Source organism: Copadichromis virginalis, linkage group LG5 (genome assembly GCF_057382275.1).
Source record: "Copadichromis virginalis isolate Kocher_CV1m ecotype Utaka linkage group LG5, C_Virginalis_male_GT1.1, whole genome shotgun sequence".
NCBI lineage: Eukaryota > Metazoa > Chordata > Actinopteri > Cichliformes > Cichlidae > Copadichromis > Copadichromis virginalis.
This window is the reverse complement of record NC_140622.1, coordinates 21,147,936-21,166,992: the sequence shown is the minus strand read 5'-3', so window position 1 is coordinate 21,166,992 and position 19,057 is coordinate 21,147,936. Positions and strand designations below refer to the sequence as shown.

The 19,057-nt window shown below is 42.0% G+C and overlaps 1 protein-coding gene across 1 annotated transcript in view; it reads left to right on the top strand.

Annotated features, from left to right (window-relative positions):
• Positions 1-558: 558 nt before the first annotated feature.
• The window catches only part of LOC146709597 (guanine nucleotide-binding protein G(i) subunit alpha-2-like), a 62,412-nt gene continuing 43,913 nt past the window's right edge, over positions 559-19,057 (top strand). The window contains exon 1 of the mRNA XM_085456638.1: positions 559-1,328. Within this exon, the coding sequence (XP_085312764.1) occupies positions 1,211-1,328 (118 nt within the window). The 5' untranslated portion in view covers positions 559-1,210. The remainder of the gene's footprint in view (positions 1,329-19,057) is intronic.

The window sequence follows — 19,057 nt, the reverse complement described above, 5'->3', positions numbered from 1 at the left end:
TTTACAAAATATGAACATAATTTTAATTTTAAGGTTACTGACTCAACTGTGTTCAAGCCCAACATCAATAGTGTGTTTACTTAGTAATGAGTAACCTTATAAATATATGTATATTAATATTTTCCTAACCTTAACAACCTTAATGTGAAATTACTGTCATTTATTTGTTCTGCTCTCTGTAACTTACAATTTTGGGATATTAGCTCGAAATTTACCTCAAAAACAGGGCTGTGGTTGTCTGAGGCCTACCAACTGGATATGAGGCGAAAATAACTCGAATTTGATTTGGCAAAAATAAAACAACAAAAACAAAAAACAAGAAGAAAATGTTTGAGATAATGACCCCAAAATCATTTTATAATTAACACGAAGCTACAGCTCGTGTCTTTTCTTTTTTACATAAAAATCGGCTGCCCACTCGGAGCAGTCCTAATTCAAAAAACTTGAAGACTGAACGCAGAAATTTCCGACAGTTCTTGAAGGTCACCGTTCTACAGCGTTTTACCTACATTTCCCATGAAGCACTGCGGCTTTACGTCTCTCCGCAGTTCGGGTGGGAGGTGACGGCGCTGTCTGCCTGTCGGTCGTAGGGGAACTTCACGGGTGTGGCGAACGTGGTAAATCTCTTCGCAGGGAAAGAATGCGGATCGGCAACTCGGATTAAAGCAATATATAAATATTTTTTTGTAGAAAAAATAGAAATATTCACAGACAAGTGTGGTATGCATCCGGTAGCGTAACTGGCAGCAGGAATCTGTGTGCTCGGTTTTCCACAGCTGGAATACTTTTTTTTTTCTAACTTCGCGGTAATTTTTCGGGCGTTTAACCTGCTCTAATGAAATACCGTAGGGAGCAGCTAAAAGTCAACGAAAAAAGTTGCTAAGCCTTTTTTTTCAGGCAGCGTTACCCACGTTAAAAATCTCCCAAATGCGGACAAACTAAATAACAAACGTGCGTATCTTTGGGAAATTCATACGGTAGTTAGAAAACCGAGTTCATTTGGGAAATAATTTGTCTTTTTTAATGATTTTGGTCCCTTCTAGCGGATGAACGGTCTCCGTTACGTTTTTCGCCACTCATCAAAAAAGGGAACTCGCCTCGCTTAACTTCAGCCCTTGTTTTTAAGAAAAGGGGGTCAGCCGTTAGTTGTTTTTTTTCCCAGGTGTTATTTTCCCACTAAGCAGCAGACCTGAAGCGTGCACTGGGAACCATGGGTTGTACTGTGAGTCAGGAAGATAAGTTGGCGGCCGAGAGATCTAAAATGATAGATAAAAACCTGAGAGAAGATGGAGAGAAGGCGGCAAGAGAAGTGAAACTGCTCCTGCTCGGTGAGTACAATGTCACAACACTGACACTAGGTTGCAAAAGTGGCACAATGATGGTCACGGGTGAAATGCGCAGTGTCAAAGACATCTGACAGAAACGGGCAATTTGAGCGAGTTACATTTTAACCAGCGCTATTATTAGTCCCCGTTAAGTGTGGGCTCAGGGAAAACACCGGGGCTGTTTGGAATCCTGTGGGATTTTCTCGTATGTTAAAGAGAAAACGTGGCACAATTGCACGCGTCCAAGATCTTCCATCTGCCGATGTTGCTGGGTTGTCCTCGTCTGCTTTGCCCTCAGTGTCAGAGCTGCTTTGACACAAACATGAGGGCTTCAGTGAAAAACGCATGGGATAGTTTGGAGTAGAAACGGCACGCTTAAGCAAAGGTCCCTGCACAGCAAGGAGTTTCATAACGATTACCGTGAGATCATTTGAGGGACAACCAGAATAGGCAGTCCCCCCCCCCCCCCCCCCCCCAAAAAAAAAAAAAGTTTGGAGGGGGTTGCTCGGGATCTGTTTTTTCTTCTTAGGAGTGTGGCGTTTGGATGAAATTGACTGCTCCCAGGACAGTAAACTAACTTACAACTCTTTCCGTTGGGAATATTAGCAGATATCTGCTTATGATGGATTTTCTGGATACATTTGAATTGTCTCTAAATATTTAACTCATGGTTTGCTTACCACCTTTTACTCTAAAAGCATTTTTAGGTATCTACTTAAAAAAGTTTCCTAAAGCTTTATCAGATATGAAGTTCAGATACACAGGAACAAAGGCTAATGGGATTTCTCAATGGCTGCTGAATTAATCCATATAAATAAAAAGTTGAAACTCCAATTATTAAGTTAAGAATTGCATTTTTTTTGTGTTTTTGTGTGTTTTTTTTATAAATTAGAGCAGTTCTTGGTGGCACCTTGCTGAGCATATGACCGTCTTAAAACTGATATAGGTCTGAAACAAAAAAAAGAAACTTCAGAATATTTTCTCCCAGAACTGAAACATATGTTTAAAGAAAATCGACAGCCAAGCAGAAATTTTCAGGTAAACATGTCCCGCGTGGAGCCACTAAGAAATATATAAAAACCAAACAAACATCACTTCTTGGCAGTGTTACATCTTTTTCCCCCTACAGTATAAATTTGCACCACTCTCACATATAATCCGTTTAACTTAGTAATTTTAGCTGTCATGTACTTTGTTGGTTGATCACAGAATTACAAATTTAATTTGACACCCTCTTTCTGGACAGAGCAGAAAATTCTGCTTGGTTTGATGGGAAACACATGCTATCTTTTTCTCTCCTGGGTCTTTGAAGAGACGGCTGGTTGTTGAGATGTGCCCCTGGTTAGAAGGCTAATTGCATACCCTGCTCTGTACTGGAGGTTTCATATCAGTAATTACTATCCGCTGCAGTGTGTGAGGGTTGAAAGGAATTACAGGAGAGGTCTGAAAATGAACTGAGGGTTGGTGAGTTTCTACGTAAAGAGCATGGGCGGCCAGTGTAGCAGTCTCATCACCTTTACCACTGTCACATTCTGCCACGACATGGAGACTGCACTGCCTTCATTTCTTTGAAAAATGCACACTTTTTCAGTTTCAGGACAGTCAAGAGGGAGCTCTGCTTCACACGACTTTGATTAAAATACTTTGCACTCTCACAGATAACACAGATGCACATTATTTGTGGTAGGTATGGCATAGTTGGTCCTACATGAGAAACTTTTGAAATATTAAAACGACACAATATGAGGAAGAAAAAAACAGAAAAAAACCTTTCCTCTGACATGCTTCACCGCTCAGATCTCTGCTGCTCAGCAGCACAGCTCAGTCATAGGGCAAAACGTCAGCATTAATATCCATACCAACTCTATGAATGAATCGCATAACATTTAGTAATTAACCTACATACGGGGACAGGCCCAAATCTCATTGTAATTCCTATTTGGATCAATTAAAACGTCCCTTTTTTGTTTACATTAATTAAATTGGTGTAACAATGTTGCATCCTATAAACAGTTGACTGAAAAGTGGTACAAGCAAACAAACAGAAAACTCATATTACACCAAACAGACTGCCACTTAAACCGTGGGTCTTCCGCTCATTTGATATTTGAACGTGTCACAACATGCTTTGGCTTTCACATGCATAAAAACCTGAAATGTGTTGTGGGGAATGTATTTCCGCCTAAAAAAGTCAAAGTTACATTCCAGCTATTTAAAGTGGTTTATAGTTGTACGTCAGCAGTTCATTCAAGACTAAACAATGCTCATCTTGATAACAATTTCGCACCCTTAATAGTCACTACTTCCACTCTCCTTTTCTGCCTGTTGTGCAATCCTTTGACTGAAAAAATGATTTGTGACAGAGGTGTCTTATCACAAATCCAGGTAATCTTTTTTTTTTTTTTAAAGCTGTCGGCTGTTTATACACATAAAGTCTGTGCCCTTGATGGCATGCGGGTAAGCTGTCGGTCTACTAAACGGAGCAAACTGTAGACCGTCTAAGATGAGTGGTGGGGGTTTGGGTTCAAAGACGCCTCGGTTTTAGTTGCAGGCAGGGGCGGATATGACTGATCTCCTGTTATGTCAACTTTGATCATTTCCTCCTTTCAACAAATGAAACAAATTAGTCAAAGAAAAAAATCCATTCAACCCATTGGTTTGCTTGGTTTGTAGTTAGCGGCCCAAAGTATGCCAAGAAAATATCTCCTACTCCATTACACCACCACCCCCATCCTGAACTATACAAGGCAGAATGGATCCATGCTTTCATGCTGTTAATGCCAAATTCTGACTCTACCATCTCAATTAGACTTTTTTTTAAAATCCTCTATTGTCCATTTTTGGTGAGCTCATGTGAGTTAAAAGTAAACTGTAGCATCAGTTTAGTTTAATTTGCTGTGTGTGGTCTTCTGCTGCTTTAGCCCATCCGCTTCAAGGTTCGACGTGGTGCGAGTTCAGAGGTGCTCGTCTGCATGCTTTAGTTGTAAGGAGGGTTTGTCTGAGTTATTATGGCTGTCCTATCAGCTGGAAGCAGCCTGGTCATTTTTCTCTGACCTCTGGCATAAACGAGGATTTTTTTTTTTAATTGGATATTTTCTCTTTCTCAGACAATTCTTTGTAGACCCTAAACTTTTCCTGTGTTGGAAAATCCCAGCAGATCAGGAGTTTCTGATATGCTCAGATCAGCCTGTTTGGCACGAACAGCCATGCTATGTTCAAAGTCACTTAAATCACCTTTCTTTACCGTTTTGATGCTTTGTTTGAACCTCAGCAGATCATTTTGACAACGTTCGCATGCCTAAATGCACTGGCCATCATTATGAATGACAAATTCTTTAAGCTAGACACACACATGATATGAAACCAGTCATTTTCTGTTCCTCTTTTACAGCTACCCTTTTCAGCAACATGCACAGATTAATTAGCAGTCATCCTCATGCACATTGAAGTCTTTATCATGGAGTTGGACTTTAAGTAAGCATTCAAGCATTGTTTGGATTTTGTAGATTTGTTTGATTAGAAGTTATTGCAATATTTTTTATGTGTTTTACTACCCTTGAGCCCCAACTTGTTGCACCCATTACCCAGTACTTGTGAGTAACGGTTGCTCATTCATTTATTAGTTAATTAAAAAAATACATTTTTAATGTCATTACAATGAAAAGACAGAGGCAAACCTGCGGGGATGAAGATTTCTTCCCACTGAGCTTCATTAGATTGTCCCCGCTAGCACATATCTTCAGAGGCAGTTTCCAACTATAGGTTCCTGGAGGAAAACGGTTACTTTATCAAAGAGTTTAAGAGAAATGAATGTAGCTCTCTCAAAGTGTGGCACTGCAAAGTATCGATCACAGAGTGAGGCTACAATTTGTGAAAACTGCAATCTAAGCAGATCCAGACTGGGAAACCTGAGCTATTGCAGTTGTGATAGTAGAGAGCAGGAGTGTACATCTGAACTGATTATGTGTTTTCCAGTTGGTGTTCAGTGTGTTTGACTGCTCTGCAAAAACACTGCTAACGTGCTTCTTATTATTGCACAACGTGTAATACTCAATTTGTTTCATTTGCTCTTCACCTTGCTCTCTTCTCACCACATTACAAATAAGCGAATTATAGAAACACACACACAAAAAGGCGAGGGGGCAATTTAGCAGTAACTCTCCAAATTTAACAGAATTTTCCAAAACCCTGCATTTATTTTTAATGGTGTGCACCCGATCCTGTGCTCAAATGAAGACTTAATTTTTATGAACACGTATTGCAAAGGTGAGTCTTCAACAGGATCACCTATTTACTGTACACGTGCCCGATGACTGCACAAGGTGACGCGTTCTGCAGTTGGTCAGTTCAATGTGGTCCACACTGAGACAGAGTGCCTCCCTCTTATTAAAGTCGATGGCAAAGCTTTAGTGGATGTGTCGTGTAATCACAGTTGGCTCATTACAGAGACCCGGGTTTCTCTGGAGAAAACAAGTCAGACTGACTCGTTTTACAGGAATGAACGTCCGTTTACTGAACTTCAACTTCTTGGAGACATATTGGCAGAAATGTGCCTGTTCTGTGAAATGTATCAAGTGAGCTGCTGCCCTGTGTTTTTGGGTGACTTGACCTTGTTTACTCAACAGTCTGCACCACAGTGCTGTCCAATTAACTGTATGACGCACTGGATGGCAGATCTGTGAATTGGTATGTGAAAGGGTTGAATATCCTGCAATTACAGGGAGAGCTCTGAAGATAAAGCCTGTTCCTGCAGACTGCATGTCTCAGTACAGGTCCACTGGGACTTGGCTTCACTATCCTCTTTGCTCTGGAAATACTGATAGCTTGGAAAATCTTCTACCATCGTCTTCTGAGTGTCTATCCATAGCTCATATCTTTGCTTGATTGTTACACACTTCCCGCTGTTTCTTAAAATACTACATTAGCAAAGAGCTGAAAGCAGCATGTCGACATTTTCTGTGTGAGTGTGTGTGAATAGTAGCTGTTTTAAAATGCATCCTTCAGGTTGTTGCAGCTTAGTTCTAGATATCACAGGGTGTGAAAGACGCCAAACCAGATCACAAGCCTCATTTGTGTGCATGCACATTAGCTTAGATAAAAGAGTAAGGAGGAAGTGGCTACTGCACAGCACAGACAGTCCGGCACAGACACAGGAATTTAGCATTTTGAAACAGTTCCTGCCGGAAACAGAAAGATGCAAAATAAGATGAATGAATGATTGTTTTTAAAGGATTGGGTAAATTGCAAATACAATGAAATGAAATCCAATTTAATCTCAAGGGAATCCATTCATGTTTATTCAGATTTGTCTTGTTATATGTATAGTGTCTTTGATCTTATCCTCTGACGCTTAAGTTGTAGACCCTGTACAGTAGAGAAGGTAAGCATTCAACCTTCAGGTGTTGAACCATGAGTTCATTTGTTTTCCCAGAATTTATGTAATTACCATCCATGATCGTGTGGTTGGTATTTGTTTTTCCTTTGTGAGTCTGTGTGCGTTTCATCATGGCATGTCCTTGAGACACCTGTTGTAGGGGGAACTACTACAAAGGCAGTTTTGACTACTTTGACGCATGTTTATATGGTTGTCTGTGGATTGATTTGGTCAAAATTGTGCAACATTTCGTCAAAATTAAGATGTTTTGAACGTCCCATTATGGCGCTGTCTTTTCTTTCTGGGGTGGCGTTGCTCTGGTATTTATTGATAGAATGATGAACTCTGTGTACAGAGAAATTATGATTGAAACCATAAAAATAGTAGGTTTGACTGACGACAAGGCAATGGAGAGCTAGGGGTCGGGACTTTCTTGGGCTGATCATGTCATTAAGCACACACACAGTAAATTGCTATCCCCTCCCTTCCCCACCACAATCCATTTCCTTTTTCTTTCCATTGTAGGAAGTGATCTCACTTCATTTCCCCTCCATTCTCATTGGGTCATCCTGTCATTTTTCTGCTCTGGTTGTTCTCGTCCTCCTGAGTTCCAGGGGGAGCATGCACCATCAGCTTTGAGCCTATTTAAACTGGAACAGCTTAAGTACACTTGAAAAGCCAAATGTGGGAAAAAAAGGGAGACGGGGGCACTTGGATGATTGGTGAGATTGGGATAAAATTAGGTTGAATTAAATGTAGGATAAAATCATTGTAGAAAAACTTGTGGGATTATGAGTGGGGATCTAAGCTGAGAGAGTGGGTCCATAGTTCAGGTCAAACTTGGTATGCGCATCATGGCTTCTACATTCTCCTGTAAATGTCCCCGCTGTGCTTGTTCACAGCGCAGCCTCAGTTTGATCCGCTTTGTCTTATCTTTTAGTACCTTGTGTTTTCAAGGTGGTAGCACGCAGAAAAACCTTCAGGAGTGGACAAATAGAGACAGCGTCTAGATGATAAGAAGGTTAGCTACATCTGAAATTTAATCTTGCAAAATGTCACAAACAAATGAAATGACTGTATCTCTGTTTTTTGTAACTAGTGACAGTGTGCTTCTGTGATGTGAAAGGATAGTGTAGTGACATTGTCAGGAAGCAGACTTTAGAAGAATGGAGGTGTCTCTCTCCCAGGAGTGCATGTTGGAACTATTTTCCTTTTGTGTTTCACACTGTACTCCATCCTCGCTTCTTTAAAGTCTTTCAGTATCTGGTAAAAGTTTGTCTACGATGTCATTTGATCTCTCACTCTACAGGCTTTAAGATGATGCTGACCTCTGTTTGGTGGTGTTGGTTCATTAGAGCTGTATGCTGTGGGGAAAATGCAACAAGTGAGGTGACTAACATAACTTATGCTGCAGGGCTTTATATGATATGAACATGATAGATGGTGGGTTTAGTTTACATGTTACAGTGGGCGAGGGCATGTTTTTTTTTCTCCCACAGAGGATTCAGGGTACTAATATTATGACAGCTGCACTCTAAATGTGCAGTTTCTATGGTGCAGTATTATTGTATCTGCTAACCTCTCCACTATCTGGCAGATGGACAAATAAAATAACTACATGTGTATTATCCACATAATTTCTCCCCATTAAAACCACAGTAAAAGGTAATTAATTTTCCTGCCATGTAGACAGCTATTTTTGTTGTCAAGTCCTGTGTAACAATAATACTGTTTTACACAGTTCTGTCCTCTAAAAGATTCCTTGAAAATCTACCAAACTGAGGTCAACAGCAGTAGAGTTTCATTAGAGCACCAAACTGAAACAGTTCATGTTGCTACACTCATGTGGTTTGGCTTTGTGAAAAAGAACAGTTAATTATTAACATAAAAAATGATAGTCATGGTTGCTGAGTTGCTTAAGTCCCATCTTATCCTTTTTTTAAAAAAAAATATCTGAACACATGCTGAAGTTGTGCATTGCTGCTAACCTTGCTGCAGCTGAAACCTCTACTGCATTCTCCTCCCCCTTATCAGACGACCTGAATGGCTTTTTTATTGCTATACTGACCTCACAAATATTAATATTGCCATAGGATACATGTTGGTTCTGCAAAATAAATTTCCCCTGGAAATGTAGACTGGAGTGTCTAATAAAATTAAGGATTTCTTCTTGGAAAATTACTTAGTAACTCAAAAAAAAAAAAGCAGTGGAGCACACTGAAGAAGAATTTTAGGCAATCTCATCCCTTTGAGTTCAAAATGGCATTACTGTTTTATTCCTCCCATATTCTTGAAGAGTTTTCATGAAAACCATTCAGAATATTCCTATTCTGCTTATTAAATAAGTAAATAATCTATTTTTTTTAATATAAATCTAAGTCAGTACCCCGAATTACCTCAACCCCCCCCCCCCCCCCCACCAAGTGGTGATGCTCCCTCCTTCATGGTTGCTAACTGTGCAGATGCAATTGATGTCATTTCCTGTTTCAGTACCAAACCCCCCATCCCCCATCTCTCACTTCCTCTTTTAGCTGACTGCATGTAAAAGAGAACTAGATGCGAGCCTTTTGTTTGACGGGTTTGAGGAAACCAGCACTCCCATCCTGTGTCAGTTGCTTGGTTTATGTTGGCAAAGTGCAGGCACGGCAGTGTGTCGCAAAGAGTTAAACAAGTATATGTGACGAGCTTTTTAACAAGTTTTATGAAGCATTTCTGTTTCTTATTTAAAACTGTATGCTTAAGGAAAATAAAAGAAGAAAGAGTGCAGACACTAACAAAAAAAGAGACTGACATATGACTTGCATACCCCTTAATTGGCCAGTAGCATAGTGTGTGTGTGCATAGTTGAACTGTAGTTGTTGATAAGTGTTTGTGATACTAGACGACTGCTATAAATGATCTTTTTCACATAATAGTCAGATTTGACTGAATACACCCCTCAAGCTAAAAAAGGTTTTTGGAAAGAATGTGTATGAGCAATAAAGTGTGTTTGTACTTTGTGTGTTGTTTTGTTTTCCACCCCATAAACATTCACTCTTAAAGCAGCAGGGCACAATTAAGACCCCTGGGATTTTTTTATAAAGAAAAATCCCTGGCAGCATAAGCTGGGTTTTGCCACTTGTTAGTTGTGTATGTTTGTGTGAGTGTGTGTTATTGAGAGCTTTCGTGTGGTGTATAATTTGGCAGGAGGAAAGCAGTGTGACATTCCCTCAAACATGACATCTGAACTTGTGTTCAGTTTCATATCAGCTCCAAAAAAACAAAAAACCTTCCTGTGAAGGAAATGTGTTTAGTAGGAAGTGCTTATTAAATTATGTATAATTAACGGCAACAATAGAAGTGTTTTCTAGTTGATTTCATAACCTTTTAGACTATACTCTCAGTAGCTGTGACACGTTGTCTGGATGATGACATGGTGATTTATTGGTTTTTGCATGTAAAAGCATGAAGCTGTGTCCCCTCCTCTGTCCACTTTGCATGTAGAGGCATTACATAAATAGAACGTCTGCTATTAAAAGCGGGTGGTGTAAAAAGTTTTTCGTAAAACATTTAGCAAAGTAAGATAGGTGTCAAGCTATGTGGTAACACATATAACATTTATATAACTGCAGCTTAGTGTCAGAGTACTGATTTATTTAGGGGCTGTAACTGTAATAAGGGGGAGGTATCTCACTTGTATGAGAGAGAGATCACTATCATGTTTTGAAAGGCAGTCTGTCAGCTTTAATTCAAGTTGTTTCACAAAAACAACTTATTGTGCTTAGTTCCCAATGTAATACCAAAAGTAATTGGCAGATTAGGTCTGTTCCTTCTGCACTTGGTAACTGTTCAGTGGAACTCTTAATATGAGAGGTGACAGTACAAGTGAAGGAGGCCATCATCAGCTTGCAAAAACCAAATTAAACACGTCAGAGACAGCAAAAACTTTAGGCCCAATCCACACCCTGGTACATGCTTAAAAATAATGTATCGGCCAGGTCAGCAACCCCAAACATCCTGAATGATTGCAGAAGACAATTAAAGTGGATGATGAGAGAATTATTTCTGTTAAGAAAAAGCCCTTTACAACATCTAATCAAGTCAAGAACACTCTGAGGGATGAAGGTGTATCATTGTTAAAGTCTACAATCAAGAGATGCCTTTATGAATGGAAATGCAGAGGGTTTACAACTGGTTGCACTTGGGAACAGGAAGCCCAGATTACACTTTGCCAAGGAAAAAACAAACGAAAGAACAAAAAACATCTAAAAGAGTCTGCACAGTTTGGGGGGGGGGGGGGCAAAAACGTAATGCGAACATAAGAAGCCACGATTAACTTCTACCAGCTCATCTGTCAAACATGTGGGGGCAATGTTATGGTAGAGGGATGTATGGCTGCCAGTGGAACCAGGTCACCAGTGTTTATTGATGCTGTGACTGCTGATAAAAGTTGCAGGATGAATTTTTAAGTGAACAGAGCTATACCATCTGCTCAGATTCAACCAAATGCTGCAAAACTGATTAGAAAGTGTTTCACAGTGCAAATTGGTAATAACTCAAAGCATACAACTCAGGAGTTTTTCAAGGTAAAGGAAAAAACCTATGACATTAGCCAAATTCTTATCCTTAGAATGCTGGAAGTATAAAGTAGATATTAGGTTATTGTTACTATAAATCCTAACCTAGCCTAAAACTGACACCCTAGCCACTTTCTACTCAAATAACTGTGACTGCAACAACTACACCAATGGCTCATGCTCACTTGTCAAATATCATTGAGCTGAAGGTTAGGAAAACAAATAAGTGGAGCACGTGATGGTTTATTTACGTTATTCCAAATTCCTTCCCTGAGACACAGTTGTTTAAGTGTTACTTAATGTTGGTGTAATTCAGGGGTCGGCAACCTTTCTGATGACGAGTGCCATTTAAAATTTCCTCAGAAGTCAGTGTGCCACATGATTGCATTATCAATAAATTTAATAATGCTCTATATGAACAGTTACACACTATATAGAACCACTTTATAGAATTACATTTGTTCGCAGATGTTGGCGGCTATCAGCGAGTAGTTATCAGCTATTTTGAAACAAAAAAAAGACACTTTTTATCCATAACAAGAACTTCATAACAGCAAATGAACTGTACAACAGAAAATGCAAATGCTATTTATGGTCTCCTCACAACAATGATAAGAAAAATGAACTGGGCCAATATATCATGTTTGTTAATACAGAGACACACATGTTAACGTGATCTCTGTTCTCCCACTCAGAGACATCTCCGAGTGTCCAGCATTCAGACGGCTACCTGAGGACTCATGTGAGAGAGAATCTGCTCACACAGATATGTAGAGCCAAATACTGTCAATAAGGCCTCTGCAATGTTCTGAAGACAGTTAAACTTGTCAGGTAGTGATGTCCAGCAGGTGAAAATGCAAACTCCATGAACACGCACAGCTATGGATTCCAGCTGCTTCGATGTTGCATTAACTGGTGTTACCTCAGCCAGTTAATGCGAGACAGATCTAGCTGCTCATTAAAGATTTCTGGTTTGATCAGAAAAGAAAACATTGGTCCAAACACCTGAAAGTCCCCAAAACGCATTGTGAATTGTCTTGAGTCTACGGATGTATCCGTGTCTTTCCGTGGTGCTGATGCTACGCTGAGCAGAAAGCTCCTGAAGCTTTTGAAGTGTCAGAACGTGGAAAGCTAACAACGTCCCTCTCACCAGTAGGCCAAGTTATTTTTAGCCAATTACAAGTTGAATCTGGTAGTTGGGGTTGTTAGCTAAGATACCGTCATTAAGAAGCGGCACAACTAATGTGTCTATGCGAGCTGATTTGTGATGTGCACCGCTGGTGCGGCCATTTATTTTTTGATGCACCTTCTCAGATTAATTCACTGCGTGTCGTGCCCAGGGCTGGACTGGGACAAAAAAACAGCCCGGGCATTTTGACTAGAGACCGGCCCACCAGGTATTAAAGCCATAAAGCCTTTGAATGAAACAAACGCTGTTGTGACAGTGATGTACAGTCTTGTTGGTATATGTATGATTTCTATACATTTTACGTCAGATAAAAACTTTGGTTGTAAGCTTCAGATAATTATTTAATAAAAGCTAGATATTTTAAATGAGAATAAGAAAGTATGTCTTTGTGCCCCCCTCTCCCTGTTAATACCCTACCTGGCCCCCTGGAAAAACTTTGCTAGACCCGCCCCTGCACAGTTACCAGCTTTCAGCTACTTAGAAAAGGATCCTGGTGTTATTTGTCTCTCAGAAACAGTTCATAACTTCCCTTCAACTCATCCATGTCACCTAAAAGGTAAACCTGTTTCTCCATCACCTGTTCAGCTCTGATGATTCAGTAAGGACATCTCCTGGTTTCATCTTCATGGTTCCCTCTCACCAGATAACCAAACTGACATCATGACCAGCAGCTTTACAGCTGTGGTTCCAGCAAACATCAGCTGATACTAGAAATTAATATTAAATAAATTCTAACAACAGCTGATCAAGCTTAAACGTGCTGCTGTTATTTAACGCGACCTCCGCTGGTTTCCTCTTTCTGGCGCAAAGTGGGAGATAAACAAACAAGAGAGAAAAGCCGATCAGCTGATCATTGATCAGTTTAATGATTGAAGTAGAAACAGGAGAGGGAGGGGGAGAGAATGAGAGAAGAGACAGCTTTGCAGCGTAACGACAGAATAACTCCAGGTTTGTGTCTTTTTCCATTTCAGCTGAAGTACGGGACAAACTGTGTTCCTTTTCAGCTCAACACGAAACGCACAATATTTTCTCTGAATACGAGACGATTCTGTTTTTACAGGACGGTTGGCAACTCTACTAAGCTTATGAATAAAATAAAGTTCAACATCAGTAACTTCAAAGCACCCACCCCATTCCATCGTGCTAGCTAGCACGCAGTACGAGTTATTGTAACTGACTGTAAAAAGTCAGCACAACGAAAATAAAATCCACCTAAACTTGGTTCATATCTGACCCACATAGACTGCAGGTCATAACTTCTTACCTGAAGTTCAGTTCACCTGACACTCGGACCGGCGGCCGCCTCGGGTCTCTCCTCTTACCTCCCCTTTGTCTCATCCACCTGCTGGCCTCCACCACTTGCTGATGTTACTGAATCTGTGGAAGCTCCGCCATAGCCACCACCAAACAACTGAGTTATTTTTACACACCGACCAGCATCTGGCCAATCCACCACCTTTCATTGTTTATACCGTTACAAAAAAAAAAATCATCGGCCCACCGAGCAAATGCCCGGTGTGCCCGATGGCCAGTCCAGCTATGGTCGTGCCATCAGTTAACCCTTCGGCACGCGTGCCCAGGGTTGCCGACCCCTGGTGTAATTGGAGTAACTTTTCTCTAACAGAAAAAGAAAATAATAACAGCCAAAAAGTTGTCAGTGGACATAGAACTAATGTTGTCGCCTAAATATTGACAGAGAAAAGGTGCCGGATGATGAAATCATGCTTTTTCTAGTGACCTACTTTTCCTAGCTGACAAATAAAAACAAGAGCTGACTAAATGGGAACACATGCAATAACTCTTAAGTTAGGTATGGCCTGTCCATAAAAAGCACAGCTATCCATTTTTATGACTCTTTAGGTTAATTCTTAACCTTTGAACCTTTTCGGGGATGACTTGTTATCTGTTGTCAGGTACCGGGTTATAAATAATCATCCAGTGAGTGGATACAGGAGGAGCTGATCTAATATCTTATATCTGACTTTAAAAGTAACTGATTTTAGTTATCTTTGTGAAATCATCCTGTGCATGTCTGGATACTTAGTTGTAAGGTCTCACATGCTATTGTGTGTAAAAGACTTTAGAGGCAGTGGCATTTCACTTTTTGCAGGATTTATTTATTTCCAGGATTATTCTGCATGCATTTAGCTGTGTGGATTTTCTGTACTGTTTCTATCTCTGTGAGTTATCTTACTTGTGTTTCTGCCCTTGCCATCTTTTCAGACCACCACTTGCCTGTAGCAATAATTGAACCCATATACCTTTTTAAGTCTTTGGAGAGACTTGCTTCTTATGCCTGAATGCAGCTTAATGATCGGCTTAGTCTTGTTTGTTTAAAGCCGTAGCTTTAGCTCTTTATTGGACTGTATTAGCTCTTTATTTCGATGGCACCATTCCTTGGCTAATAAAATGTTTTTGTGTGTTTATAGTTGGTGCTTTAACAGAAAGTTATTATAGGCTCTTGTAGTGTTGACCTAAACAAAACGATCTGAACAATGTCTTGGTGAGGCACAGCTACAGGTAAAAAGTTTTTTTTTTTTAATTATCTGTAGCTGATCATTGCGCAGAGCCTCTTGGGAAGGCTGAACATTGTCTGTCAACGATGTGCCTGCAGCAGTCCTGCAGCCCCTTTTCCACTTAACTACTGCAAGCTGTAGTATTAAATCTCTACTTCTTAAGTGTTCATGTGAGTTGAAGTGAAGCAGGCTGAGTACTTTATATTAGAGAATAATTACGACTATAGTGTAGGCTGCTTTTGGAGGATTGTGTGACTTGAATAAAAAAAGGAGAGAGATGGACACAATGAGTAACAGCCCATTGACACATAATGATTCAAAATGCCAGGCATAAAGGTTTAGGTGTAATTATACATATAGTTATGAACTCTGGGTACATCAAACCAATGTCCAGCCAGAGTAGACTGTATGTTATGCCTTTTACAGAACAACTCCAGAACTACAGAGACATGGAGGCACCATACTGCTACCTCGTTTGTATCTGTTTGTCCAAATCCACAGTAAGACTTCAAATTCAAATTCAAATTCAAATTTTATTTGTCACACACACACAACCATACACAGTATGACATGGGGGTGAAATGCTTGTAGCTGTACAATGCCCGACCATTAAATGACAGAAGAAAAGTTTTACAATATTTACAATTTACTACAAAAATTTACAAATTAACTTGGGAATTTACAGTAAAGAATGTGCAAATAGCAGAAGAGATTATAAAGATAAGGATTATAAATTATAGGAATTATAGGATTATAGGAAATGTGTGGTGGTGCGTGTGGTGACGTGTGTGAGAATCCAGTCTTATAGTGACGTGTTTGGGAGAGTCCAGTCCTACACCTGGTTCAGGGCCCGAATAGCCTGGGGGAAGAAGCTCCTCCTCATTCTCTCTGTTTTGGCCTTAAGGGAGCGGAAGCGCTTCCCAGACCTCAACAGTGAGGAGAGTCCATTGTTGGGATGGGAGAGGTCCATCATAATCTTCCTAGCTTTGGACTTGCACCGCTTGGTGTAGATGGACAGCAGGTCAGGGAGCTCTGATTGAATGATGCGTTCTGCCGAGCGCACCACCCTTTGCAGATCTCGTCTGTCCTGCTTGGTGCTGTTCCCAAACCAGGTGCAGATGTTTGACGTCAGGACGCTCTCGATGGTGCAGGAGTAGAAGTTCTTGAGCACCTTCAGTGGCAGATGGAAGTCTCTAAGTCTTCTGAGGAAGAAGAGACGCTGACGGGCTTTCTTAACCAGGGTGTTGATGTGACAGGACCATGACAGGTCCTGAGTGATGTGGACACCCAGGTATCAGAAACTGTCCACTCTCTCCACTGGCGTGCCACTGATGATGAGGGGTTTGTAATTCCTCGCCTGCTTTGTAGTGAAGTCCACGATCAGCTCCTTAGTCTTGCTGACGTTTAGGAGGAGGTTATTCTCCTGGCACCAGGTCTCCAGGTTCCTAATCTCCTCCAGGTAGGCCGTCTCGATGTTGTCGGAGATCAGGCCCACAACAGCAGTGTCGTCAGCAAACTTGACAATGGAGGTGGTGTCGGATGTGGCTACACAGTCATAAGTGTACAGTGAGTACAGCAGGGGGCTTAAAACACAGCCCTGAGGCACTCCAGTGCTGAGTGACATGGAGGGGGAGACTTGTTTTCCTACCCTCACTGATTGGGGTCTGTCTGTGAGGAAGTTGAGGATCCACTGACACAGTGATGAGCTGAGTCCTAGATCCGTCAACTTGGTGAAAAGCTTAGAGGGAATTATTGTGTTGAATGCTGAACTGTAGTCCACGAACAGCATCCTAACATAATTCCCTCTGCCAGTGTCCAGGTGACTCAGGGATGTGTGGAGCAGGTGAGATATGGCATCGTCTGTGGAACGATTAGTCCGGTAAGCAAACTGAAGTGAGTCGATGGTGGGAGGAAGTGAAGAAGTGATGTGATCTCTCATCAGTCTTTCAAAACACTTCATCACAATTGAAGTCAGTGCTACTGGACGGTAGTCATTGTGGCAAGCGGGCTGTTGTTTCTTTGGAACAGGGACAATAATGGACCGTTTGAAGCACGTGGGAACCACAGCTTGGGCCAGGGAGAGGTTGAAGATCTCCGTGAACACCGGTGCTAGTTGATCAGCGCAGGCTCTAAGGACCCGGCCAGGGATTGCATCTGGTCCTGCTGCCTTCCTGGTGTTCACCCTCCTGAAGGTGTTCCTCACGGCATGCTCTGTGATGACGAATGCATTTTCTTCACTGGTGCACTCCGAGCGCGCGCAGCCGTTTGTTGTTATAATTGCTGCGGCATCGAAGCGAGCATAAAACGTGTTCAGCTCATCAGCCAGTGAAGCATCGGCATTCATCATTGAAGAAGCTGGTCGTTTATAGTCCGTTATAGTCCGCAGTCCTTTCCACAGGCTCCTAGAGTCGCACTGTCGTAGCTGTGACTCTAGTTTTTCCCCGTAGCTCCGCTTTGCCTTTCGGACCGCGCTGCGCACGTTGTAGGACGCAGCCTTGTATAGGTCCATATTACCGGAGACAAGCCCTTCATTGTAGGCAGCGGTGCGTGATCTCAGAGCGTCGTGGATGTTTTTATCCACCCACGGCTTCTGGTTGGGAAACGTTCGGATGATAGTTCTTTCTGCTGTGTCGTTCGCTAGTTTCCCGATAAATCCCACAACCGCTTCCGTAAACATGTTGATGTCATCAGAGCTGCGCCAAAACATGTCCCAGTCTGCGTCATCCAGTGCGTCCTGCAGCGCGGCCACCGATTGGTCCGTCCAGCGAGCGACCTCCCTCCTGATTGGTGGTTGCTGCTTTAGCCTTTGTTTGTAAGCAGGTATGAGGAAGATGGCGGAATGGTCCGATTTTCCAAATGCCGGCAGGGGTTGAGCCTTGTAACAGTTCTTGAACGGGGTGTAGCAGTGGTCTAATGTCCTCGTGCCCCGGGTGGGGCAGTTGATGTGCTGGTGAAGGTTGTGAAATGTCCGTTTGAGATTCACTCTGTTAAAATCTCCCATAACAATGAGTGCGGCATCTCGGTGAAGTGTTTGTTGATGTGTGAGAGCCTCATGTAGCTCACATAAGGCAGTGTCCGAGTCCGCGTGAGGCGGAATGTAAACAGTGCAGGCAATGACCGCAGTGAATTCCCGAGGGAGATAGAAAGGGCGACACTTAACGATCAAAAGCTCCAGATTGGGCGAGCAAGAGCGTGTGAGTGGGGAGATGTTTGTGCTGTCGCACCATCTGTTGTTCACCATCAAACACACTCCACCACCTCTTTTCTTCCCCGACTCCATTGTCCTGTCCATGCGGTAAACCGAAAAGAACCCCATCGGCTGCACGGCGTGGTCTGGTATCGCTGGGTTCAGCCAAGTCTCGGTGAAGCAGAGGAGGTTGCAGTCCCGAATGTCTCTCTGGAACTTGATTCTGGCTCTGAGGTCATCAAGCTTGTTCTCGATGGATTGAATATTGGCTAGCAGGATACTGGGCATGGGTGCGCGGTGTGTGCGAGCCCGTAGCCTGTTCCTGATGCCGGCTCTTTTACCTCGAGGCCGTCGCTTAGGGTCGCGTCCTTTGTTCTCTCTCAGGATCTTACTGCAGGGACAAGAGAAAGACGAGAGATGAAAGGGGGGGAGGGTGTGGGGGGGGGGGGAGGGGGGTACGGCTAAGCAGACTGAAAGAAAGTGTCAAAAGAAGGGGGGCATGTAGCTGTGAGCAAAGGCCTCGAGTTGGAGCAGAGTAGGGTGCAGCTGAGCTTCAGGCAGGAACACAGTACTGAGGGCTTTATTGTGATTTGTAATTATGTGGTTTTTCTGTGGGGCCTCAGTTTGGTGTGCTCCCACACTGAGGCTCTTTTTAGCCAGGGAATACTGAGTAGGAGAACAGAGAGAGGGTGGGACCACGGTCACTGTTAACTATTTCTGTTTAACCAAGAGTGAGCAGACTTGGCTGGATCTGCACGAGATCTGAGAGTTGAACTGAAGTCAGACTCAGAAATAGATATTTAAAAGCAGACCTTTTAGAAAAAGAGCTTTCCCTTTTTTCACCATATCCTTCCTGCTGTCGATGTGTGTGGTTGGTGTGATGCTTGAACTGGACAACTGTTCATTTGTA